Raw genomic sequence first — 27,477 nt, forward strand, 5'->3', positions numbered from 1 at the left:
GTTAACTGACGACAGGCTGCGTTAGAAGGGCACATCCCCCCCCCCCTCCCACACACACACACACACGCACTGCCCGACCAGTTTTACCGCGCTGCCTCGGATAATCGCGTCACAATAAAATCATGCGTGCTATTTTCCTAATGGGCCCTGTATGTACTACGCGCGTGTGGGTGTATTCGGACGCACGTATATATGCATACAAGCAGCAAAACTCTCAGGGTGAAGAGTTTCTCTCTCTCTCTCTCTCAGGGTGAAGGAGTTCAGCCATGGCACTCTCGCATTGTAGGTTGACACAGAAGCACAACTTACATTTTCTTGTTTCGTAAAAAGCTCGCATAAGCTTTCGCGCACACATGCAATAAACGTATAGTGAGCAACTGATATGTGCGTCCTCCTCATACATGACGTCCTGTTTCCCAAGCACTGGCGCATTCAACAAACCATAATAGAATTAAATCAATTGACTATGGAAGAGAAATTTGGCGTCAGTTTTAACCTTTCAATCGGTTATTTTTATAGCTCTGTCCTTTGCGCGGCCACCATACTTTAAGAAGCACTATGCATGCTTTTGGTATGAAACGAGTACTCATAGCTTCGTGCAAGCATTATAAATGTTACAGCACACCATATTCGCCGTAGTTGCATTCTACATCAGCAGACGAGCTTTCTTCTTTCGGGGACTGGAGGCGATGAAAAAATTGATCCCAAGTGCTTCAGACAAGGAACAACTACGCTGCGCACCTTCGGGTTTCCACGCGGAATAAGAGCGGGCGCCACACGTGAACGACGCGGAGGGAAAGGAACCCGCGTTCCCGGTACAGCCAGAGGCGCGCGCGCCTCCGCGTCGTTCTTTATCGTATGTCAAGGCGCCAGGAAAGGGTCTGTTTACCGTATCTCAGCGGTCCGCTCTTATATGCGATTGCGGCAGGCCTCGAAAGGACGAGCGGTGAGCTCGCTGCTCTACTTGACCGTAGTTCCACGTGTTGTCTCGCGTGTTCAGTCGTGCAAAAACGATGAATCTGTCGCTGGACTCTTCCGAGTTGTACCAACGGAGGGCCGAGCAGCTCCGCAAGGCGGTACAGTGTCTCTCCGTGTCCGAGCCGACGTCGTCGTACGCGAGTGAGGACTACGAGAACGTGACGACTACGTCGAAAGGCGTTAGGCCAAATGGCGGCGCCCCTGCGAGCAGTCCCGGCGACGAAGAGAAACCGCCGCCGTTGCCGCCGCATCCCGTACACCTGACACGCAAGAACGACGCGCCTTCCACGTGAGTCTTCTTCCACAGTATACGTATGCGCGCGGTTCATGTAGCATTGTGTGTCGCTTTGCACTCCGGTAGAGGCAATTGTCTCCAGGACACGAGGACACGGGCTCCACGGCTCATGCGACAAGCACTGCCGATCAGGCGAGTTTTTTTGGTGCGTAATAACCTTGTATTGGTATCTCGATCTGTCGCCTGCGTGCCTTTCTCGTTTTTTGTTTATGTCCCTTTATTTAATGCTCATAATGACTTGCGCTAAGGCTATACAGAGTTAATATGAACCTCTGATCTGCTAATGCATGAACCTTCTAATTTAATGAATAACTGCAGGGTGGCAAAAACTACGAAAAGCCTGAAAGTGTTTGTTCCAGGCTATCTCCCCAGGTCCAGCTAGGCTATGCGACAATAATGTTTTTCAAGAAAACTAGATTCCTTGGTACATTTGTCTTCGGATATAAGTATACGCGTGTGGCCTATCTCGCGTCCGCGTCTGTCGATCGATGGATTTATCACAGAAAAAACAGAGAGAGCGGGAGAGGCAGGAGTTAAGGTTTCCTTGTAGGTCAGTGGGTTATTGAAGGAAGCTTTGCGTTCGTTGCTGCATGGTGGCAAAAACGCTAGCGCGCGTTGGGCCCATCCCTGCTATCAAGTGGGCGTCAATGGATACTATATGTGTTCTAGCTAGCTCAGGATAGTCAGGGAATGAAACACAGGACCCGTGCCCCCCCCCCCCCCCCCGAAATGTTTTTCGCCATGGCATAGAGAGCGTAAAAAGATCATTTTTTTTTTTGGGGGGGGGGGGGAGTGCCCTTTCTGAAATCAATACACTGCCCCCGCCCCCCGCATAAAATTTCTGGCCACGCGCCTGAGCTAGATCATCACACTGTCACTTTTTATCGCGATCGTCTAATCCGGAGATCGGGTAACTTGATCTTGATTGCCTTTGTTACGCAAGATGCAAAGGGGAGCATATCTATGTTCAGAAATTCGTGTTGAGAAATTTACAGCGAAAGCTGTTATGAGACCACAGCAAGGGTCGCGTGCGCCGTAGTTGTCCGCCACCGCCGCCGGTGTCCGTAACAACTACAGCGCAAAGTTTCAGAGAAAAAAAAAAAAGAACTTGGACCATCTCCCGGAAGGGAATCCTCATGGGATGCGAATCAGCAGCGTCGCGCACGGTTGGCGTCACGGGTTCAACGACGCTAGCGCGGATGCTGCGCTGAGCGCCGGAAGATTCGTTTTAAGCGATGGCTGGCGTAGGCCTTGTAAGTGACAACGCGTGCGTTAGGCGCGCGTCAGGTTTAGTGCGCATGAGTCGGCGGTGTAGCGAGCGGCGGTCGAGGCAGGTGTTCCGGGCGAACGGACGAGGAGGCAGCTGGGGGCGCCGCGGTGAGCGTGCGGCAGAGGCGGAAGAGAGCGACGTCAGCGTGCACCGCGAGGAAGAGGGACGTCAACGCGCAGCAGCGGCATGACCTACTTGGGTCCGCGACAACGCGCGCGCGGCGTGTTCGTACGGAGGGACAGCGTCACACAGGCTAGTGAATGAGCTGCTTCGCATCTAAAGTGGGAAGAGGCTCTTTTACCAGTCACGCCGAACGCACCTCGCTGGTCTCTTACGCCTCGAGCGGGCTGCGGCTTCCTCTTGAGAGAAACACCACCCAGAATCTTAGGTTCTCTCTGTCTGGCCGTGTTAAGGGGTCACGCTTGATGTCACTGCCTGATGAGACCCTTCCACTGTTTTCAAACACACGCCCTTGATGACATCCGGTTTCGTCCACCGATGTGCCTTAATAGCATCGGTGGACAAGAAGAGCTTTAGAATATAGTCACCTCATTTTCTATTTTCTTATCTTATTAGGCATAATATATTCAAACAGATGTTCTTTTGAGCTGCATAAAAACTATAAGAGATTCCCTTGGACTTAACACCCGTTTCTTTATTGAAAAACTAATACGATACTTTCCTTTCTCTTGAAAATGAAAACTTGAAAACGTGCTTTCAGTTTCGACATTCGGAGCTGGTAAATGAGGTGACCGGAAGTTTTTTGGGGTAAATCGCTTGTGACCTTGAAACCATCTATAGACCGTTTTCCCAGGTATTTGCTGTCTATAAAAAAAAATTGGCAGATCCCACGTACAGTGGAAATCGGTGATATGCGAATCACTAATGAGAAAGTTTGATATGTCTCTCTAAAATCAGCATAATGATACGAGGTGGAGGTATATGATACTGTACATGACATCCGTGTCATGATTATCATGCTTGGATGTGTCGCTTACCTTCGTCATCTATTCACGTCACATGATACCAAATTTAGTATATGTGGAGCTAGTGAAACGGCCGCGACCTTGCTATGATCATGGTATGTTGTCATGTTCTTACATGACACGCGTGTCAGGATTATCATGTTTGCACCAGTCATATATTTCGTCATCCATTTACATCATGAAAAACCGAATTTGGTATATGTGGAGCAAGCAAAACTGCCGCCAGCGCATCATGAAGGGCCCAGTATACTCCAATGTAGCGTTGACGTGCGTGCACGCTGGGCACAGCCACGCTACGTTAGCAAATCGCGAGCACTATATATATAGTTTGACGCCAGGCGCGATCAGCACGACCGGCGCGTGGTATACCAAGCTTGGTATTGATACCATTATGGAAACTGCCAGGAGAACTAAAAGTCGTAGGTGGCTAGATAGATAGATAGATAGATAGATAGATAGATAGATAGATAGATAGATAGATAGATAGATAGATAGATAGATGGACGGACGGACGGATGGATGGATGGATGGATGGATGGATGGATGGATGGATGGATAGATAGATAGATAGATAGATAGATAGATAGATAGATAGATAGATAGATAGATAGATAGATAGATAGATAGATAGATAGATAGATAAGCTCAATGTCGCCTAAGGTCGCTAAAAATACTTCGCTTTTAAAAATGTTGACCAGTACTGTGGATAACGTAGTAAAAAAATTGGCAGCATATCCACGAAGTGAATGATGGAGAGTGGGGCGAAGCATTTGTCCGTCCATTCGTTCTTGCTTCCGTCCGCCCATGCGTCCGTCTGTGTGACCGTCCATGCGTCCATCCTCCCGTCCGTGCGTGCGTCTGTTCATGTGTCCATCCCTGCCTTCGTCCATGCATCCGCTCCTGCTTCCGTTCATGCGTCCATTCATGCATCTGTCTGTGTGTCCGTTCGTCCATCTATTCAACACTCCAAGTACCACCATCTCGCATCTTTTCATCATATACTCCCCATATAGAAGCACCGCCATCCAGCGGACATTCCAAGGACTAAACGAGAGGTGGCACATGCACAGCTTCCTACGGCTTGCGCTTCAGGTCTACTTCCCAACTTTAACCACCTCGAGTTCATGGTATATACTAGTTCACTGTATTCATGGCACTGCGGCTCAACGCTTGCTAAACCTTTCTAAAACTAAGGAGGTTACGCCCAGCTAGAATAACGTATACATGCCAATGGCTGCTAATGGCAAATGAGAGACAGGAGAATTCAGCTTTTACTTTCTTACGGCTTGCACTTCGTATCTACTTACCACCTTTAACCACCTCGAGTTCATTCATGGTATATACTAGTTCATTGTATTCATGGCACTGCGGCTCAACACTCGCTAAACCTTTCTAAAACTAAGCGTGCGGATGGACGGACGGACGAACGCACGGACGAATGTACACACGGACGGACAGACGCACGGACGGATGGAGGCACAAAAGCACGGAAACATGGACAGACTGACGGATGCTTCGTCCTACTCAATATCATTCACTCCGTGGATATGCTTTGACACCGTTTTTATTGAAATCTAATGCAATGCAACTGGCTATTACAACACAAAACATACGATCCACGGCGTAAGGAGCTTCACCCCTAAAAAACACGTATGTTGATGAGCAGGCCGAAACAGTGTTTCAAATGCAGCATTAGGCTATGCTTTGTTACGAGCCATAAATGCCTTGCCTCGCAAAATTCACTGTTCCTTGGAAGGAAGTTTTTTCGGCCGATGTTGTGCAGCCACTGCTGCTTTTGCAAGTAATCGTTTTTACCTTGGGGTTTCATGAAAAGTGCGTAGCCATTTTCACTGTGGTTGTTTTAGTTGTAGGCACAAGAGCACTGCATAGCTGCCACACAAAGCACAGAAAACAAAGCGCGCGCTACGTTTGTTACGCGGAGCGTCGGCAAAAAATGGCGCGAGCGAAAAATAAAAACACAAGCAAAGCGCAACATACTCGTGTTTCTAAGGGCAACGGCAAAGGAGACCAATCATCGGACAGAAAAAATGTTGGAAACCGGGAGGACGTGAAGGGGGTTGAGAAGGGAGATAGGAGGTCAAGTGCGCGGCGGCGAGTACAGTGAATGGCGGTGCTTTCCCAAAATCAAGAGGTTTTACCACCTCCGACAGTCTATGACACCATGCTCCGGTTGCTACAGGGGCGAGGATAAGCGCGCACACTTGCAGCTCTTGCTATGGGAGAGGGTGGTGGACGGATCCCGACGGACGCCTGACATTGCCCGACTAAGAAATGCATTCGCATTTAAAAGTAAAGATCCCAATTGTACTTTTATTCCTCTCGCGCTATAGGGATGGAGCGATTGAGTGCCGTGTGCAGTGACTCCGCTCCATTCTCGAGGCCAACTCACCGACAAGGGCGTTGCATTTATTCGACGTTAACTATCTCAAGCACATTCCATTTTTTTCCTACGACATCATATCGTTACGTAAGTACACTGCCAACGATACATGAAAGAAGGAGTCCACGCTCTCGTTGAGGCACTTGCATATCGTGGTGCACTCAACCAGCGTTCGCGAAAGGTTTAGAGGGCCTCTCACGTCGCTCAAATATGCACAACCTGTACAAGCTCTGTCGATCGTAAGCGTTTTCTTACCATCAGGTTGTCTTGCGAGGTGTGGACGTCGGTGTGCAAGGTGCGTGTTGGAGCGTGAATATAACGTGGCACCCGCTATTCCTGCGCCATCGCTATAACAAGGGCTCTTGTGGTCATGAGCGTAGGCAGAAGGTCTCCTTGATTTGACCACACTTTCTTCACTAGTTGAAGAGTGCTACACTTTCACCCTCGATTTGGCAAGCGGAGCTCGCGCCACCTGCGCTTCTGCACTCGATTTGGCGTCAAGCTACGCAAGTTCACCGGTACTTCAGCACTAGCTTTCCCGCGAGTTCTCGTTTCGTGCAAGTAGCGCTACAGGTAAATGATGTGGCTGCACTTTTGCGCTCGATTTGACCACTGCGCCGAAACCGCTAGTGTCGTGCGACACTATTATTAGAGTAGCTGGTGCGGCACTTGCACGACAGTTTAGTGAGCTACTTGCAGAAAGTGCAGTCAAGTCGAGGAGACCTGCGATGAGTGCGAAAGAGGCACTCGCCCCACCAACATTCAGTGCCAATCATTCATTATCTAACGAGTTGGTTATGGAGCTGTACCGTTCTCACTCAGCAACAACTGTTTTAAATAATATGCGGCAGCTTATACAGCGTGGTGGCCTAACATAGAGGTCGTGTTGTAGTCTCATTATGTATGCTCCGTTACATCGTCAATGAGTGCGCCCTGATTCCGATGAACCACGCCCTGCATTAGTGGCCGTGGTCTCTCCATAATACGGATCTAAACCCGACGGTCCTCGTTGAGAAAACGTTGCTCCATTAGAGAGTTCGAAAAACAAACAAAGAGAAAAGGGGAATTGAGTAACGCACTGCGTTATTGCCTCAACTCTGACAATGAAAAAAGAAAGGTAGAAAAAAGCAGCAAAGGACTGATTATAAACCTATTCTACAGCATAGCAGGTCACACCACACGCGACTATGCAGGTAACTCAATACGGATAATTGTTGTTTTATAAGCGTTTATCCGAGACAATACAAACACATATAGAAGACGTCACAAAATAGAAGCTAAATGTCTAAAAAATGCCGTAAATTTTGTCTAATATCGGGCTAGAATCCGTTTTTAGGACCATTCAGAAATCGCTTTAAACACGTCGGGATAAATTCCATTCTATAATAGAGATTGATAGACACCAAAAATATCCAATGCATTGCGTTGTCTTTGAAGAGGCGTTTTCTATAGACGTTTTTTAAAGCATCATGCAAAATGTATTTTGTGCATGCAATTAGTGCATGCTGCAGGAATCACCTTATGTAAAAGTAATTACTGTTACTTTTTGTCGTAATTGTTACAACTGAGTGAGGTCAGTACATTCACAGACAAACGTTGTCATGTCGTAATTTATGTAAAACTGCAATGATTCTCGTACAGCATAGACACGACAAACCCACAAAATTAGATATAGCATGTGACTTATAGCATCATACAGAAGCGAAAGAAGACAGCGGGAGGCTCGTCCCCAAAGCGCTGTGCTCGGATGCAGCTATGCATCTGCTGCGCCTGTTGTCACGTGATCGTAGAGTGTGGTGGAAAGCTTCGGGATCGGCTATCAAGGGACCTTAGGCTGGGCAGAGCCTGCGCACCACGAAGTGGCTGCAAGCGCCTCAGCATGTCGACGGTGCCTACCACTGTTTACAAGCATGGAATAGGTCTATACTGCCCCATATTGCAGTAGTCTAATTATGAATATTTGACTAGTTACGGGTCACCAGAACGTGTCACTGCTCTTTCGGTCGCACTTGATCCACAGGACGGCCCTTGGACCTTTATACACAAAATCTACAAAACAGTGAAGCGTCGCGCGAATGTTAGTGTAGATAAAAGAACAATGGAAGCTCTTCTTTCAAAGATCAAAGCAGGTCATTGTCGAATGCCATATGAGAACGTAGATTATAGTATATATGACTCTTTTGCGGTGAAGAAGCAGCTGTTCCTCGACCAGATTTTGTAGCCCCCGCCGACAAGCATGGGCTGGAACGTATTCAGCTTAAAATCAACAAAGCCGCCCAGCAGAAATGCAATGCGGTGGTCGTTCAAATTTTCAAAAGATGCGTGAGCAAGGATTGCGTTAACGCAGAAAGGAATGCTCTTGTAGTTGAGTTTGCTCGCGTAATTTAAGGCATCACAGCCGAAGAAATTCGAAGAAGGAGAGCTAAATTGATAAAACGATTAAGCGTTGCATCCTTTTTATGGTGATCACCTCTATACACGTAATTCATCGCTTCTGGTATTGCCTGAGTAAAGGGCCTTATTTTGGCCGTCCTTTTATACTACTTTCGAAGTTGCGAAATCGAAAAATGTTGTCATGATATAACACAATGCTTAATACGTCTGCGTGTAACAGCTATATACGTATAATACGTGTACAGTTAGGTAATATATACGTATATCCGATGCGCTCACCTTACCACTTCCCTTCACATTAGATGTTGTAAATAGGTTGGCCTTTCTTCCATCCACGTCTCCGCACTTTGGGCACCTCCATGTTAAGCCATGCGCTTTCTATACATGCAATCGATGTCCTGCACCTTACGGTGTTATGCAACGTCATAGCGCCGGTGTACGAAGTACTTTAGCAGTGCCAGTCGACGTTCTGCTGCTTGCGATAGATTCCAGTTCACTGGTCCAGCTCATTGGCACCCATTTCGCAAGAGCCACGTCGTCATATGGTACAACAGGACATCTGATAAGCATGTCGCAGAAGAAGGCTATGAAGGCGCTCCTGCGCTTCCTGCATTCAGCCGGTCTCTCCAAATGACTGTGATCGGAGCGCCCTGCATGTGTATTTTTTACTAATTTAATTTATCTATCTATATCCTCTTTCCGACCCTTATTTCCCCATCCCTGTACAGGTAGCAAACCAGTTCATCTAGGTTATAGCCTTCCTGTCTCTTCCTTTTATTTATTTCTCTCTCTCTCCCTCGGTCTCTCTGATAATCATCCACGTGCGACATTTTTGAAAGTTGACTGCACCGACTGGCTCGACGTTGACAAAACATGAAGGTATATAGAATTATTGCAACTCGTACGTCGAACAGAGCTAAATTGTGTATTGCATCATATGCATCTTCGGCATATTAAGGAGAAAGCATTCGATGTCTCATCAAACGCAAAGAATTACCGCCGGCGCCCCTTATCGTGAACATGCATGACACAAAAAATACCACGTGATTACATCACCGTATGGCGTCAGGATTACGTCTGAAACGCCATTACTTGTGACACCTTCGTGACGTCACATAACAGTGGCGAAGCCAGGGGTGGTGAGGTCGAATTCTACCAACATATTACAATTTTGCTTGCATATATATACACGCTCACATGCAAACTCACGTGGACGAACACACATTAACTACGGTTTAATTACGTCTGAAACGCCATTACTTGTGACACCTTCGTGACGTTAGATAACTGTGGCGAAGTCAGGGGTGGGGAGGTCGAATTCTACCAACATATTTCAATTTTGCTTGCGTATATATACACGCTCACACGCAAACTCACGCGGACGAACACACATAAAGTACGGTTGAATTACGTCTGAAACGCCAAAACTTGTGACACCTTAGTTACGTCGCATAACAGAGGCGAAGCCAGGGGGGTTGGTGGGGGTGGGGGTCGAATACTACTGAAATTTTTCGATTTTGCTTGCGTTAATATACACGCACAATGCACACGCGCAAACTCACGTGGACGAACATACATAGTAACGTAACGTATGGCTGAATCCCCCCCCCCCCCCCAAAAAATTCAGGCTATGGCCTTGTCACACCAAGTGTCATCACAAGATGTAATCACAAAACATCGTCGCTTTTGGTCAAACATGGGCCGATAACAGAGGCAGTGCGAAATTCAAATCAGTTGAATAAAGCTTGCAATGCCTTCGATCTCAGAGGTAATGGCCAAAGACGTTAGGTGCAGAGCCTAAAGGAGTGGGGCCAGAGAAGGAGAATCAGAGCGTGGACTGAGATGAGAAAGATGGCTTTCGCCTTCAAGTCGCCTTAGGAAAATTCAAAAGAAACCCTTATTTGCGAGTTTTTTTTCTTAAATGTCATAAGAATAGAAGAAAACTGCAGTCAGTATATAGTGCTACAAGTATGTTGAAATATTTTCGCGAGTTTCATTCTGTTGTGGTGCATGTGCAGGAACCGCACTTCTTCAGTCACTGTGCTGCCCTTGCTGGACGTAATGGCGTGCTCCAAGTGCGGCCACGGCTTCGGACCTTCGGAGCAGATTGTCAATTCCTGTGGCCAGGTCTGGCATCCTGAATGTTTTGTGTACGTCAGTCTACATTCGTCAGTATATACGCAAACAGCTGCAATATTTTCCGCGTTATCTCAAGTGAGCTCAATGCCGGGAGTGATTATTCTCCCGAAAGAGCTGTTCTTTTCTGCTTGCTTTATCTTCTGTAGCACCCGGGCACTTCGAAAAGGAAAATTTGTACCTGAGGGTGTCTTTGCCTCTTCTTTTCATACAGCATGTAAGCTTATATGAACAAAAATATGCTGAGAAATGCCTTATGTACCGGTTTACTCATTATATACGTTGCTTTCTGAACTGAAATGGCAGATTTTCGCAAACTGATTTAACGTTTCATATAACTCAAGCATCAAGCCCAACTCTAACGGACAACGAAAGTGCGACACAGGCTTGCTTTCGACTTATATTTCAAACACATATTTTGCATGCTCAAGACGACTGAATACGTGAACTTTTGATTTTGCATCGTAAAAATGAAATGACGTGGGATTGAATCCCGGGTGCGGTGGCTGCATTTCTGATGGAGGTGGAAATGTTGTAGGCCCGTGTGCTCAGATTTGGGTACACGTTAAAGAACCCCAGGTGGTCGAAATTTCCGGAGCCCTCCACTACGGCATCTCTCATAATCATATGGTAGTTTTGGGACGTTAAACCCCACATATCAATCAAAAATCTAATGAAAACTATTACGTTGTATTGTGAACTAGTAGAGGGCTCAATTCTTTCTTTGACACAACCATAGTGATAACCAGCAGATAATGAGGCCAAGGACGATATAGGGGAAGATAATTGTACTGCGTAAGTCTATATTAGTAACCGTGATATAGATGTGACCCAAGTAACGTGGGCGAAAAAGCAACTGACAACACTCCAGGGTTTTCATGTTCATAAATACCCGATCAAGTGTACGAGGACACGACCGCCACCGTAGGTGAATTGGTCAGGTGTGGAAACCAAAGGATGCTGGTTCGGCCCCTGCCTGCGGCAAGTTTTCATTTCGTTCACTTTACTTTCTTCACAGCTGTATAACATACTACAACGCACTTGAAACCGCAAAAGAAACGTCTCCTGCACCTCCTTAGGCTACAATATCTGCTAGTCAAAACGCTTCAACGATAGTCTCCCAAGCCTACACATGACATAATACAATCCGACAAGATTACAATCCAAGTTCCAATCCAAGACGATAATACATTCCTTGCAGATGCGCTCAGTGCTTCCAGCGGTTTCCCGGAGACGTCTATTATGAGGTAACGTACAGTCCTTTTTTTCTTGTCATGCCATTTCCTCACTTTCTATAGGGCTTTAGCTAAAATAATATTACATATACACAGAAGTCATGAACACGGAAACAGTCTAAGTGAACACACTATATATATATATATATATATATATATATATATATATACCAGATTCTTTGAACGTCATTCACGCTGGACCCGACGTATTGTATGCAAGAAAGAGACGACGAAACTTTCGTGGAAGCGTCTTTACTAAACGTTTTCAGCTGGTGGACTAGCCTTCGTCAGAGTAATCACTCTGACGAAGGCTGGTCCACCAGCTGAAAACGTTTAGTAAAGACGCTTCCACGAAAGTTTCGTCGTCTCTTTCTTGCATATGTATGTGTGTGTGTGTGTGTGTGTGTGTGTGTGTGTGTGTGTGTGTGTGTGACGCGGTGCCTCGTTTTCTCCCTACGAACGAAGAGAGAAAAGAGTGCAGCTTCGCGCAGGCGCGCGTCCTCTGTGGAGAGCACGCGGCACCGCGTCAAGAAGCCTGACAGGGTGCAAGCGCACGTGTGGTCAGGCTTTTAGGCTGTCACTTAAACTGTTTGTTATATATATATATATATATATATATATATATATATATATATATGTATATATATATATATATATATATATATATATATATATATATATATATATATATATATATATATATATATATATATATATATATATATATATATATATACATATAACAAACTAAATTAAGAATGGTCTTGCAATAGACATAGTGATCAAAATATATGTTCATTTTATAACAAATTTTAAGTTATAACACACTTAATTTGGTGTAAGATGCAACTTCGTTTTTATGTGATCAGAGTGTACATCTGTCTACTCAGGTATAAATTGTATACCTGACACAGCCAATTGTATGCGTTCAATCCAGTAATAGGAGATGCATTTTAATTAAGAGCGTTATTGTGGTAAGTGAATTCTATGATCATGCGCATAAAATCGCAGGTGCAGCGAGGAGCGATTTCACTTTCTTAGCTATCCCGTGATCTTCGATCATCCTTTCGCGAGAACAATGGCCTAACGCAGAGACGTTCTTGCGGTTTTGCGATGGCAGAAAGTGCCATAAGGTGGCGCTATCAGCTCAACGGACTCCGTAGGCATCTGTAGTATTTTGGCGTTTAATTACCTGGACGTTAATTAACGCATAGTTTAAAGCTTTATAATTCGGTGAACATTGGTTAAGAGTTACATGGTGTGTTTACCTATTTTCTTAATTATCTTTGCCGCAATACAGTTTAGTTATGCGGCAAAGCATGTGCAATGTATTACGGTGAAGCATAAGTACAGCGCAAAGAAGCATACCAAATGTTGGCAGACATGCGTGCCATCTCCGGTCAATATAAGTACGAGTTCTGAGGCACCTGCTAAGTGCCGACGCATCAATGATGCTTCAGACTTCTGACGTGACTGTGCTGACACGTAAGCATGGCGGCATGGCGTGTGCGTGATGTGGCGCACGCAGTTCGGCGGCCGCAACTACTGCGAGCACGACTTCCGCGTGCTGTTCATGCCGACGTGCGCCCAGTGCAACAAAGGAATCACGGGCCGCCTGATCAGGGCTCTGGGAAGGAACTGGCACGCGCACTGCCTCTGCTGCCGACGCTGCGGCGAATGCCTTTCGGACCAGGGACTGCTCAGCATACACCGAAGGTATGTACTATGTATGTACTTCGTCCAGGGTACTTAACAAACAGCCTTGGTTGCTTAGTATGTCACACTTGTGATGCAGTGGCAGCGCAAGGTACAGACGGATGCAGAGAAACTACTTGATTTATCTCAGGTTGTTTCTTCGTCCATGTGTTCCTTGCGCTGCTGCCACTTCCTCACAAGTCCGACAATGAGCCAAATAGTCCACACCAAAGTACTGCTTCATTATGTCATGCGCTGTATATTTGGTAATCGTTTAAGGGATGTCATTCGATGCGCATGTTCCTTACTTTGTGCAAGTCTGGTTAAATACACCTTCCCGGTGGTAGTGGTGAGTGGAAGGGGTTTCCCGGAAAAGGAGATGCCAAAATCGAGCCGTTCATAGGGAGGTGACTCTGTGGCGATAGCTGCCATCGTCCCCTGCGTGCGTGGAGGTCGTAAAAAAAAGAAAAAGAGGGAGCATCGCGTGACAGTATCGAAGGGAGTGAGTGAGGAAGCTTTATTTAACCAGCGAATTGAGGCGTGGGTTGTGGGGTCTCAACATGGTGAGAGTGCGCCGCACTATGCTCTTGGAGTGAAAGGACACCATTGACACGGTCGGTACAAACCAACAAACACATACACATTTATTTAACTAACTTATACGACGATATCGTCCGCCGAATGATACATCAACTGTAACTAACACGCTACCATACAAATAACATAACGCAGTAACACACTAAACACACAATAACATACCCAAGGCGGCATCGCCAACGCTTGACTTACCACGTGGGACCCTGGCGCGAAGCCCGTGGTGCCGAGCATCGGGGACCCACGCTACAGACAACCATTCGCGGCAGCCGCCACGCACCGCAGAAGAGCTTCGCTCAACTCTCGCCCACCACCAAGGCTTGCCTTCTGCCAGGGGTCACCGCCGGCACTACCACTCTACCAACAGTGGTACTCAACGCGAACACAACGCCACCTATCACTCGACGGTCGTCACCCGAAATGCGGCCTTGGGGCGAGACACATGCGCCACACGGTGCAAACAACTTTACAGAGGGATGTCAGCACCCCCACAGGGTCTAGTCGTAAACAAAAATTAGAGAAATAGGCCCCGGTCTCGTGGCAGACAAGTGCCTATTGGTCGGCTCACTCCTGCTAGCTCTGCTACGGCCACTGTGGGCACCTAATCCTACTCAGGAGGCACCGTGCGCTCGTCGAAGGGTGCGCTCGTCGGGAGGCACCGTGCGCTCGTCGGGAGGGTGATCGCGCCAGGGAGATGTCTTCTTTCTCTTGTTCTTCTATCACCTTGATGATGATGTACAGCATAGCCATCAGTAGCACATTGAGCTAGCTCTCGGGTCAAATAGAAGTCTTATTTCCCTGGACTTTCGAACGCCTTGATGACGGCATTCAGTGCGGAGCACTTTAGGGGCCTGGCCTGTCGTATGCACTTGGCGGGATGCAGGTAAAACCACTATAGATGTTGGACAAAACCATGTTTAAAAATAGAAAAGAAGACACGTTATATATAGTGAGAAAAAAGGGGGAAACTAGCAAAAAAGAATAAAAATAAATAGAAATAAAGATGGAAAGAGAGAGAGAAAAGCGAAAAGAGAAAAAGAAATACAGGTGGAAGGAAAGGCAGAACCAAAGAGAAGCAAAGAGGGCCGCCCACTATCCGCACTTCATGCTTGGCACTGGTACAATGCTGTCTTTGGGGGGGGGGGGGGAGGAAAGCGAAGCTCTTAATTTACGATGCGGGCTTGTCCGTCCTAGCCACCCCTAGTACTCGGTAGTGCTCGCTAGATGGCGCTGTGGCGCTCGCTCCCACCACCAGATAGTTCACGCGGCACCAACTCGACAAGGGAGGCAGGTGCGAGTTTATGGACGAAGGGCTCAACCGAGACCTGACTTTCATGCGGGGCGTAACCTACACGGTGCAATACTGGCAGGAATGCCTGCAAGGAACTCTTTCCCATGATTCGCAAACTGCACGCGTTCCTCACGCTTTCCGCTTGCAAGTACACTGAGACAGGCTCCTCGAAACTCTGGAATGGCTGCGATTGGGATTCACTGTTTACCGATGTACCTACAGAGCTTTGCCCACTCATCATCATTCACTCTGTGGATATGCTGGGACTTTTTAGGAGCGAAGCTCTTTAAGGCATGCGTCTGTCCATCCCTTGTATGTATGCAGTAGTACATAGCCGCTGGTAGGTAGTGGCACATACTTGCTCTAGAGCGGGTATGTGCCTGAGGGGATGTGAGATGGGAAGGGTATGTGCCAGAGGGGATGTGTGAGATGGGAGAAGGCGGTACTTGGAGTGTTTGCTATATAAATGCACGGACGGACGGATGGACAGACTAGCAGATGGACGGACGGATGGATATACACGCGGACTTACGGACGGATGGACGCAAGAACAGGCAGACAGACGGACGGACGGATGAATTAACGGACACGTGGACGGACGCACGGACAGACGGACGGGCGCATGGATGGACGCACGGATGGTCACGCTCGACAAAAGACGGAAGCACGACAAACAGAAGCAAGAACGAACAGATGTACGGAAGCACGGATGGGCTAATGGACACTTCGCCCCACTCATCATCATTCACTCCGTGGATATGCTGTGATTTTTTTTAATCCAATATGCCTGAACGTAAGAGGAAGGGAAAAGATGCTGTAAGGTTTCAGATGTACGCCATCACTTGTTGTTCGTTATACTTGGCTACGGAGTCAACTGCACGATTTGCAAATGCAAAGATAAATTAGCTAGCCTCTTACGAACAATCAACAATCATGTAAGCTTACAATCAAATAACGAGTCTCAGGGGACTGTATCAGTGTGTAATGCTGTTTATTCAGTAGAAGAACGAAACGAAAAGCAATGCCAATGAACGTCTTTTTTTTAAAAAAGCAATGACGACGGCAACGTCTTGCGCTGTTTCACGAACGCGTCAGTCGTTAAGAAGTATTTGTCGCTTGTCGTTGATAATGTTCAGCTGGCTGTCACCGCTAAATGACGCTCCCTCCTATGTGAAATGCCCTTAATAGTTATTGGGAAAACGGCCCACGTTTTTTTTTTTCAGCATTTTGCTCCACTGCTTCTTTATTATTCTCAGTCCCTAACTCGTGATGCTATAATTTCTAGGTAAAAAAAGATGGGGGTGCTACTTGGCGCACGGATAAGAGAACAACATATGAGGACGGACGCTGAGTGCCAACAAAACTGTAATTGTGCAGGCAGCAATATATGGCTTATGAGAGGAAGGGGGGATTAACGCGTGTCTGTATCTCGCTAATTACAAAGCTCTCCGGCTATCTGAAAAGCTAGGTAAAAGATAAATCGTTATAAATGGGAAAATAACCGTACTGATTTTCTTCCACTTCATGATGTTGTCACCCCAGACAATGCCTCGTTAACTTATACTGTGGCATCCGCACCGAGTCACTGCTCTTTTTCTTTTTTTTACATGTACATTCTTGTGCTCTCTTTTCCGCAGACCTTACTGCAGGAAGTGTTACAACGTCATACAAGCGGAGTACATTGGCAAGCTGATATGCGCAAAGTGCGAGTAAGTGACCTTCTTATACAAATTGTGAAAATTATTTTAATTGAAATGACTTTGTTTCTTCTGTTTATAACAGAAAGGAAGCAGAAGCTAAAAGCCATGTGGCCTGACAAAGGCTTCTTCTCCTACGACAGTTCGGCACGCAGGCAGTACATAGCACAAGTCAATACAAAGTATACTTACTGTACGAACATAATCCACTGAATAGTCATGAAATTAAAAGAACATGTCTACAAAAAGTAAAAAAGCTAGAATAAACACGTGATGTCTGCAAAGAAACAACAACAACAAATGTTACATAATACACTGATAGGTCATTTTGTCTAAGTCAACAACTAAAATTTTCAATAAATACACGGAAATTAAAACACACTGCAGCTTTGTCAGACAAACTCAATATTTTATGAAATGAACAATTATTTAAATGATTAACTTTTAATATCTGCCTTGTGAATTGCAGTGCTAATAAAACGCTTGTCAATTTTATGTTGCTCAATTGATTAAAACGATATCTTAACAATTTTTAATTTTTTTCTTCAGTGAGGTGATTGACGAGAACCCACTCAGGCGAAATGGCGAAGTTTACCACCCGTACCACTTCAACTGCGTTAAGTGCAGGTGAGTGAGACGCACTCAGTGCGAACTTTCGAGGCTTGTTTCTTTACTATCAAGTAGCGATGGCGGTAATGTACTGCGATCAGACGTTTGTAAAGTGTTGTAACGGCGAGTGTCGTAAGACACTTGTGAAGATTGAGTTTCACCCCCACCTCAGAGGCCGATAAATGGATAATTGCTAAATTCATTGTTCTCATTCAATTGTCTATGCGACACGCGGCGAACCTGAATTATAACATATCTGCTGTAATGAAAGAAAGTTCGGCTGGCCATTTCAGACTGATCTATCCGTGTGCGACAAAAAACATTGTACAGAATTGTAGTGCAAATACATTAGTGCGGACTTGACATATTTCTATTGAATCTGGAGCCCGCTTATTCTTGCACTGAAGCGTGGCTGTTTTCTTACATCTAAGCTCATTCTAGACAAGCATAAGCCGTCTGCAGGGCAGGGCAGCCTTCTTTTACTACGAAAAATTATGCGCAATGGTGGTACGTCCCCAGTCCTTGCTAAACTTGTTATGCGGGGGGTAGCGTTTTACGTATTCAGCAATACATTCGCCAGGAGGCAAGCAAAATGACACAAGGCGTGCGCTGTTTCGCTTGTCCCTGTTGAAATGATTCTGTTGACTATGTCATACTATCAACTTAAAAAATACTGTTTTAATTACTTTAATTTATTTTGCACACTAAATAACCGTAAAAAAGGCCAATCTAACTGAAATAAGGTATCTGCGGTGCACTTTCTGTGCTAGACATCCAGCTTAAGCTCTATAGCTTTTATAAGGTATACAAAATACTCTGAGAAGCCTACAGGAATTCTTCATGATGCCCAGAGAGGCTTTAAAATTGTTTGTGGCTCAATGCAGTGTGGAACTGACCAGCGAAGGGCGCGAAGTAAACGGCGAGATGCACTGCCTCAAGTGTCACGACAAAATGGTCACCTCGGTGTGCGCAGCGTGCAGAAGGCCCATCGAAGATGCTCGCGTCGCCTGTGCACTGGGAAAGAAGTGGCACGTTGAGGTACGACTTCGATGCCGGCGATGATCGTAAGGGATGACTGACGGGCGCAAAGAGTGCATTCCTGACATGGAGGAAGGAAAAAAGAAATGAAGGAGTATTACATCACACGAGTGAAGCCCACCACCGTGTCGGCTGAACAGGTGATCAGAACATGTCAGAGCATGCAGTCGGTTTTTGTAGTCTCGGCGGAGTTCCTTTTCTTTTTAACCTCTTGCGTGAGCCGGCCGGTCTGCGCTGAACATGCACGCTTCGATTAAAAGTAACCGGGTGCAATACTAAAGTGTTCTAGAAGGTTAGCAATACCCCTAACCCCCGTATTCACAAATGCTCCTCGACTCAAATTTCATCCTTCACTTGACAGAGTTGAGCACTGCACCACCACTCGGCTGAAAATGATGCTGGGCTACTCAAGAACCGCAGCAGACTATCGCTGATACGCAGTGGCTTGCCGTACCTTAAGTGGCTTTTTTAAGGCTTTCTTAAGTGAAGGCGAAGTGTCGAGTGAAGGGAGGGTCTAGAATACGGGGGTAAGTCTCGGCAAGTCTCGTCACTTGCATAATCTTGCTGGAAAAGGTCACGTGATGGGCCGACACTGCTGGATTCCAAATGGCTCGACTTGCCGAGACTGGCTGCGTGACGTCGTGCACCCTCCTTTCTTTTTCTTTCCTCGAAAGTTCCTGGACACTGTCGAATTCACCATCTTGTCAGCTCTTACCAGTTCATGGAAGTTCCAAAGCGTCCCATCCGCTTAGGGACAAATGGCCAGGACGGGGACTGCTCAGCCATCCTTTATGTGTGCGTGTAGTTTGTATGTGAGCAAGTATGTGCAAAATTGAAAAAGAAAGTCAGGGGAGATCGAACCCCCCACTACTGGCTACGCCAGCACATCTGATTATGTTGCCATTGCAGAATTAGACAATACGTTGGAATTCTACAGTGTCAAGAGTATAAGATGTTCCTTGAAGTTCAGCATTATCTTGTTTCAACGTCCTTAAGCCTTAACATGGCGGATAGCAAGAGCGAAGCAGAGAGTAAAAACGCAAGGACTTTCTTTCCTTCTTTTTTTGTTATTTTCTTCTCGCCCGGCAGTCTACAGCGCACTTCTTGTCGGCACGACGTGCAGGGTCCATCCATGTCAGGGAAACCCGAATTTGACGCTTGTGCCTTTGGATTGATAGTTGTACGTTAAGGAATCCTAGGAGGTCAATTTTATTCAAGATCCCGCAATTGCGGCACGATCAACAACAAATTAGAATTCAATTTTTACTTCTCTCCCTCTCTCTCTTTTCTTTTCCAGCAGAACGACGGCCCCTATTGAAATGAACACTGAGAGAATGAAAAGATAGAAATGTTGGATCGGACGTCGTTGGCGAGGCGCGCGATTGAGTAAAGAGATGCTCGCTTCATTTTACAGACTCGGGTTCGCTTCCTGAAAGGAAAAAGAGAACAATCTTCTTATGGAAGAATGGTTCGGTCGAGGTCAGAAAGAGAGCTGGTACAAATAGCCAAAAAAGGTGCTCTTCATTCAAACTAAGAGAAACGGAGAAGAGTCAGTTAAAGTGCTGACAGTCGAACTCGTGTATCGGAGCCGTGTGGCGTCTCCCATGCTCTCGATTCTCGAATAACATTTCTCGTCTTGCGCAGCACTTCGTGTGTGCGTGTTGCGAGAAGCCGTTCCTGGGCCGCAAGCACTACGAGAAGAACGGCCATGCCTACTGCGAGACCCACTTCGAGCAGCTCTTCGGATACGTCTGCTTCGTGTGCAACCTGCCGTCGGCGCAAGGTATAAACAAAGCAGGACTCGATGTCACCGCGCCACGCGTGCGTGCCTATAGATGGGGGTCGCTCGACCACTCTCCATATATTCCGTGGCATGTTGGTGTATAATTAACAATATATCTTTTATTTATTTTTTATACATACCCAGCTATACAAAGTCACCTCATGCGAATTTTTTTTTTAAGTCAAAGCTTGCACTAAGGCGTGCAAGGCTTGGAACAGAGTAACTGACCCAACTCCGAGACTAATCTGGTTGATTCCAGTTTGTTTATAGGCCTTGGCTAGATTATGCAGGTTGTCTATGTTGCTTCTAGGTAATCGCTAGGCCTAGAAGGTTATCGCTAACCTAGGCTATCGCTAAGCTAGGTGATGCTAGGTTGATTCCACGTTGATTCTCAGCGATGGGAGATTCGCTGTCCTTAGCGGTATGCCTTGGCATGGGCACTCTTTACACCCCCAACCCGCTCCCGTGCGCACGCTTATGCCGAGAAAATTTTTACTGTTTATTTTATTTGCATCTTCCTCGATATTGAGGTCATAATCCAAGCAATCCAAATTTCTATGCAGCTGACTATATGCATGAGTAACGAGCAAGTGCACGCTTCAAGCTTGAGTTAAACGCCGACCATGCATTTTGTCCACTATGCAGGTTACAAGTCTCTGAACAAGATGTGGTGCCCGCCACATTTTTGCTGTTCCTATTGTGACAGGCCACTTGCTACGAAGTAAGTTTCGCCAGCATAATTTTCATTTTCATTCACCCATGCTCTAGCTGCTCTTGAGTCCGGAGCTTTGTCTCGTTTATGTTTTTTTATGGCAGTGATCATTCCACATTGTTTCATTCTATCTTTCCGTTATCGTGTGGCAGAAGGCAGCACTGCATTTGCAACGTGGCTTGAGGTTAGAGCTGAGGCCTCTTTTTAGACTGTGGCGAGACAGCTGTTGTACGATGCGCAACACAAAAGTACTGTTAGTGTGCTTGAAAAACGCTCCACTTGACTAAAGTTCGTGAATTTTGTGTTACATATGTGTTCTGCGACTTATTATTTGTGTTGGTGTTGTCAGTGTAGATATAGTCGCCATCAGCGAGCCATGCGATAAACCAGGTTAAAATTTCTGGGAAATTTATCATCTCGCTGCAGGCTTTACCATTGAAGAAGAATGGGAGAGCAAAACAAACAAACAAAGAAGCAAACAAATAAGTAAACAAACAAATAAATCAAAACAGGACAAAACAAAATTTTAAAATTGGTTTTGACGGCACCCTGACATTGCCGTATTGAAGGTACCGACTGTTATGCCGTAAAAAATAATATTGAGATCCCTCTATACTCGAACCTTCTTATGGGTTGATCGATCAGAGTCGTGAGCATCCACAATGAGATACATATGTAAAACACATGCAAAATATTTCTGGTGCCGAAACAGGCTCAAGTTTGAGAACGTGTATATTATTAACCGGGAGATCCCCACCTTCACCGAGTAAAATATCCTTGCAACGGCTTAGTCAAAAAATAATACACCGCCCCCCTCCTACCCCTTTCCTTTCCTTGAATATTTTTCCCGCTGTGGCACATCACTCGACCACATCTGCCTGCATGGCCCCCACTTCAGATCAAGATGGTGACCCTCCTTCCCCACTCTGCCAAATTAATTTTTTTCTTGAGCTTTCAACAAGCTTTAATTGTCATCGCATGTTTAAGTGACTTTTCCTAATTTATCAACGCGATAAATAAAAAAAGCAGATATTCAGTGGAAATCCACTTGGAATTCTGACTAGAACTTTGAATGTATTTTTGAATTGTTGCTCTAAATACAAGCGCTGCTGTCGAGATCCCCCAAGGAGAGTATTGTGGTGCTTGCGAATGCACTGAATGTACTTTTAATACTATTAAAAAAACACTTCTATTTTCAATATCAAGAGGGCGGTCTCTCATTGACATGTGCACTGCAGTGTGACGTCACAGGAAGACGGCAATTCGCGACGCAATATAAGGGAAGATCTGTAATCTGCGCATAATAGACGTAAACAATAATGTGTGAATTGTCGTCACTTCGACAGTGATTCCTGTGATTTAGAGGCTACACGCCGGACGCCGAATTCGCAAACTCAGTGGAACTGCAGTCGCTCGTCGGGATAATGTCCACTGAAGATTGACTGGCTCGCAAATGCTCATGGACGAAAACTTCACATTAAAAGTAATACTTTAGCCGTGTTGCCCGACTCTGACACATGAACCGGGAGCGTTGACGCTGTACACCAAGGAAACAACAAGTGTTCCTTCTGAAGCCTCAAAACAGTGTTAAAATGAAATAAGAATGAAATTTCAACACAAAGAATAAAATTGTGAAGATTTTTTTTTTCTGTATACTTGATTCTAACGGAAGGTTTGACCGTTCGCCTTACGCAGGTCCAGGTTTCTGGACGTCGACCTGAGGCCCGTGTGTAAGAAGTGCTTCGAAAAGCTACCCAGCGAGCTCAGAAAGCGGCTTCTCAAGACTACGGAGAAAAGCCACTTTTCGAACAAGTAGACACACACGGATCTATAGAGGAGGAATTAGTGTATTTTTTCAGTTAGAAAAAGCAAGAGTTCATGCGGTGTTATATCATTAAAAATTAGATTGAAAAAGAAAAAGCTAGTTTCATTTTAAAGGCTAACACAAGAACCAGTAAGACGCCACCATTCACGCATATCCAGGGTAATCACAAGGAAGGACACATATAGTATCATGGCGATTATCTTGGTTTCATGGGTATAGATTTTAATTTAATGATAAAAAAATTAAAGCTATACATTGATAAAAATTATTTTCTAAGTGCAACTCGGAAGGCTCTAGCATATTTCTAATTATTGTGTCATTCATACCTTCAAATAAATGTACTAGAGTATTATAGTTGTGATCCCTAAAGGCACAGTTTTCTTTTAACTTCAGCCCTATTCTCCACTACGTATATGTTTTGGAAATAGCCTCCGATGATAAACTGGTGGAAACTTTTATTTAAAACGTTCGTATGTTAACCGGCAATTTTTTTAATAGCAGAATTGTAGTCCATCCAGCAATTGTAACCATTATTCCCCTTAAATGACATCCACCAAAATTTCTACACAAATAAGTAACAGTAGAGACTCTATATTAACATCCCATATTAAATCCAAGAATAATAAAGATTTTCAGCTCACCGAAAGTGACCCGTAACGTTTCAAAAAGCTCCCGTCTTAGGCGCCTCTAGTATGGAAAGCAGCTGCTTCCTCTTTTGCACTTCGTTTCTGCTCCTTGGAAGGGCTCTTTAAGTGGAGGAACACTTGCAAGATGTGCCCCCCTGGCTTGAATGCAGGGGGGGTCAGGACCCTCCAAATACTAATGCCACTGGACGTGCCATAATATGCATAATACTAGTTTCAGCTTGTTAGTGGAATTTAACTAAAAAAATTCAGCAACGAGCACTGAATTGCTTGAACACAGTATAGAAAGGTGATTAAAGGTGATGCTGTTGCATCAGCAATAGGTGAATGCACAGGCTACACATGCCAGTAAACTCTTACGGCTGCAGCTAATTGCATAAAATTGCATACAGTTACAAACAATGCTCGCTATGTTAGCTAAGCCATACAGTCGACAAGGTTATCAATACATTCGGTACTGAATGCAATTTCAACTAATAATTTGTGGCTGTCACTGCCAAATAACCCCGAGTCAGCTTCTAAATGGCACTAACACTAAGTACACGTTACATCAATATTCTCTCATCTGAAAATAAGGCCATGGTGCATTACTGCACATAGGCTTTTCCACTCGCACTTATAACCTAGCCGTCTCAATAAAGAACCAAAACCAAAGATAATATTTGGGGTTTTATGTCCCAAAACTACGATATGATTATGAGGGTTGCCGTAGTGGAGGGCTCCAGAAAATTCGACGATCTGGCGCTCATCAACGTGCGCTCACATCACACCGAACACGGGACTCCACCGCTTGATCTCCATCGAGATGCGACCGCCACAGCCGGGATCGAACCTACGACCTTCTAATCAGCATCGGAGCACCCTATAGCCACTGTTTCGCCGAGGCGTACAGCCAAAACCACTGTGGCCATGCCTAAATTGCGCTTGCACCAATAAAAAGTGTTCATGCGCTTAACACCATCATGCTCCATATGCCAAGAGACAGTAGGATTGGGCGCGTTGGTATAACATGATAAAGAGTGCTTACCAGCGCAAACAATAGGGCAAGACGGGACAGGAGAAGTCTTCTCCTGTCCCCTCCTGCCCTATCGTTTGCGCTGGTAAGCACTCTTTATCATCCATATGCCAGCGCGGTTAACGTACAACGCAGGTGGTTGGACTCAGGCGTAAGCGTACACGTACAGGGTCAGGCATGTGACAGGACACGTACAGACTCAGGCGTGTGGCTCAGGCGTAAGCGTACACCTACAGGGCGAGAGCGGGTGGGGGGGTAGAAAGAAACGTGAACAGTGCGGCGCGCTGTTCTTATCGCGCTCTGACCTTACGGTGGCAATGAAAAAGACGATACAGTGGCTCTTAACTGTATCATGTATGACTCCCGTAGCTTTCTATTACCATAGAGGCTACAACCACTTAGTAAGAGATGTGAAACGGTAGAGAATGCAGATGTCGCACTGTTCGCGTTTCTTTCCATCGCGATAGTACTTAGTGTTAGTAAAGCTTAAAAATTTTAAAGTTCACTGTGTTGTAGAAAACTTTGAATTTTCCCGAAATTTGCGACTTTATTCCGTCGAACTGCACGTCACATGTTGTTAGTGCATTTGAGAAGAGACCAGAAATGTGAATTTAAGGCTGACCGCCGAAGCAGCGGAAGTATTCAGATTTTTTGTGTGTATCTCGTTGTTTATAAACTTTCGTCTTGACTGTAAACGTTCTTGATGCACGATGAATGCAAGAACATCAAGACTGTGGTAGCCACATTCACAAGAAAGATCTCGCACACCAAAGTTGTTCGTGAAACATAACTTACGGGAATCCTGATGTTGGTAATTAGTGAATAGGATTGGCAAATGGCAAGGAACATTTGCAAAACAAAAGCTTTGTCAATTCAGTCGCTGGTTTCACGATACCTAATCAACGCTGCGGCCGCGCGCCATGCGTGGGCGTCGGCAGGGGGTAGCGAAAGGGCCGGGGCACTGCCCACCTCAAGCCACACCAGCGCTTGCCCTGCCCCAAGCTACACCGAATTCACCCCCCATCTGCGATTCACCCCCCCCCCCCCACCACCACCCCCCATCCCCCCAAAAATCCTTCCGACAACCATTACAACAGAAATCAGTGGCACCTGCTTCACCTGCCAGGTCCTGGCCTACATTCCACGTCGTCGCTTTGAGCCCCGTCAACCCTCTTTCTTTTTCATCCCATTTCCCCATCCTAACTAGAAAGGCTTGGGAGGAGTACCTGCTCGGCTGCTCCAGCTTGGTTGCTCAACGCTCCTTGGTGGGGCGCGCTCGGGCAGCGGCGAACTCTATTGGCATTCCGTAATAGGGTCTAGCCACTCAAGCATGCAATATGCTGTAACTCTTTTGGTACATTTTCGGAAATGAACTAATTCTATCGCAGGACGCGCTAAAGATGAAAGAAGATGTACCTAAAAAGCACAGTTAAATACTGCAGCACTACAGGCTAAACAGAATAATTTATCCGCCAGCTCAGCCCAGCCTGGCTCGGGAAGGGGCAGTAAGGAAGCTGCAAAGTAACACCTACGTTCACGGTACGTTGCTTCACCGCATATCAGCAACTGAGTACTCGTACAACTGCAAGCACTGTGATGTCCCAGAAACCCTATTCCGTATGGTATGAGGAAGCAGACAAAGCCCTGTAGAGACACTACACTAACCGAAGAGCAGTGCGAGGCCAAGTTATCAGATAGGGGCCTGAAAATCAGCGCAGCATGGTTCAACGGGCGCGGGAGATGACGAAGGCCCGCGGCTACCTGCAGTAAGGAGGCCGCCCACCATGGGCACACAATTCGTTAACTGAAATAAAAGTTTATTCTTTCTCTCTCCCTACCACCACCGTGGCAACACGTATATATGAAATCAGCTTTGTTGACTTCCGATGGCATTTATTGCTGACGTTGGCCGCCCATTGATGGGACGTCGGTAATACGCGTTCGCTCTCTTTTTCCGATTCTCTCTTGAATCGGGACACGAAATGAGGTCACGAACACGAAAGATAAAGCCCGTAAGCGCGCGCGTGACATGTTAAGGGCAGCAGGAAAAAAAAAAAAAAACATGCGTTATACTTCCTACCGCCCTTGGCAAAGCCCTTGGCACAGTGAATACATCTTTAACGCAGGCCTTATATATGTTATGTTGACACTGATAGCGTTCCGATATGCCCGCATCGACGTAAGCATAATCTACTTGCTGATGTGGTCGGCATAAGCGTATAGCCTGTTTAAACATCGCCAATAACCGCGATGGGGTCCTCGGCCACATTAATGAAAAACCCAGCAGTTATAAAATTTATATTACAGTGAAAGCTGTTATGAGATCACAACTTGGGTCACGCGCAGCGCCGCTGCCGCCGCCGGTGTCCGTAACACATCACGCGAAATCAGGAAAAGAAAAGTTTGATACCAATGACACAGTGGGGCTTGAACACGGGTCCACTGGGTGCCAGCCAAGTATTCTACCACTGAGCCACTCCGGTGCTAGGGACGTGTTGGCAAAATTGCCTTAGGCGCTTGATGTCAGGAAAGCAATCGCGTTAATACGACTTATAAAGCGTTTTAAAACACCGAAAAAACGAGCAGCCATCACACAATGCGAATAGCGTAACGAGTGGGTCCTACAATGCTCCAACCTATTAAAAACGCTTGTTTTTTGCCCAGCTTTAAACTGTGGCGCACACCCACTTCAGACATAACTCCTCATTGTCTTCAGCCACTGCATGAACAATCGGCACGAAATTCCTCGCAATAGTTTAGCGGACAGCACGCTTCTCAAAAGAATGACGAAAAATGGGATAGCGAATGCTGGCCTACCACCCTAAAATTTTTATTATTAATGCCATAGTGGGCATGAAGCTAGTGTGCTTAGAGCAGTT

General features: G+C 45.9%; 1 protein-coding gene across 2 annotated transcripts; it reads left to right on the forward strand.

Annotated features, from left to right (window-relative positions):
• Positions 1-854: 854 nt before the first annotated feature.
• Positions 855-23,034, forward strand: LOC142804497 (LIM and senescent cell antigen-like-containing domain protein 1). 2 transcript variants are annotated; one of them, XM_075891119.1, is made up of 10 exons: positions 855-1,267; positions 10,343-10,474; positions 11,662-11,707; positions 13,224-13,411; positions 16,913-16,984; positions 17,522-17,599; positions 18,466-18,619; positions 20,264-20,402; positions 21,048-21,123; positions 22,810-23,034. In XM_075891119.1, the coding sequence occupies exons 1-10, from the start codon at positions 1,014-1,016 to the stop codon at positions 22,928-22,930; spliced, it is 1,260 nt and encodes a 419-aa protein (XP_075747234.1). In that variant the 5' UTR covers positions 855-1,013; the 3' UTR covers positions 22,931-23,034. The 2 variants fall into 2 exon arrangements, with proteins under 2 accessions (XP_075747234.1, XP_075747235.1); XM_075891120.1 differs by lacking the exon at positions 855-1,267 and adding an exon at positions 1,349-1,418.
• Positions 23,035-27,477: the final 4,443 nt, after the last annotated feature.

The sequence above is a fragment of the Rhipicephalus microplus genome, chromosome 1, assembly GCF_043290135.1.
Source record: "Rhipicephalus microplus isolate Deutch F79 chromosome 1, USDA_Rmic, whole genome shotgun sequence".
In the NCBI taxonomy this organism is placed as follows: Eukaryota; Metazoa; Arthropoda; class Arachnida; order Ixodida; family Ixodidae; genus Rhipicephalus; species Rhipicephalus microplus.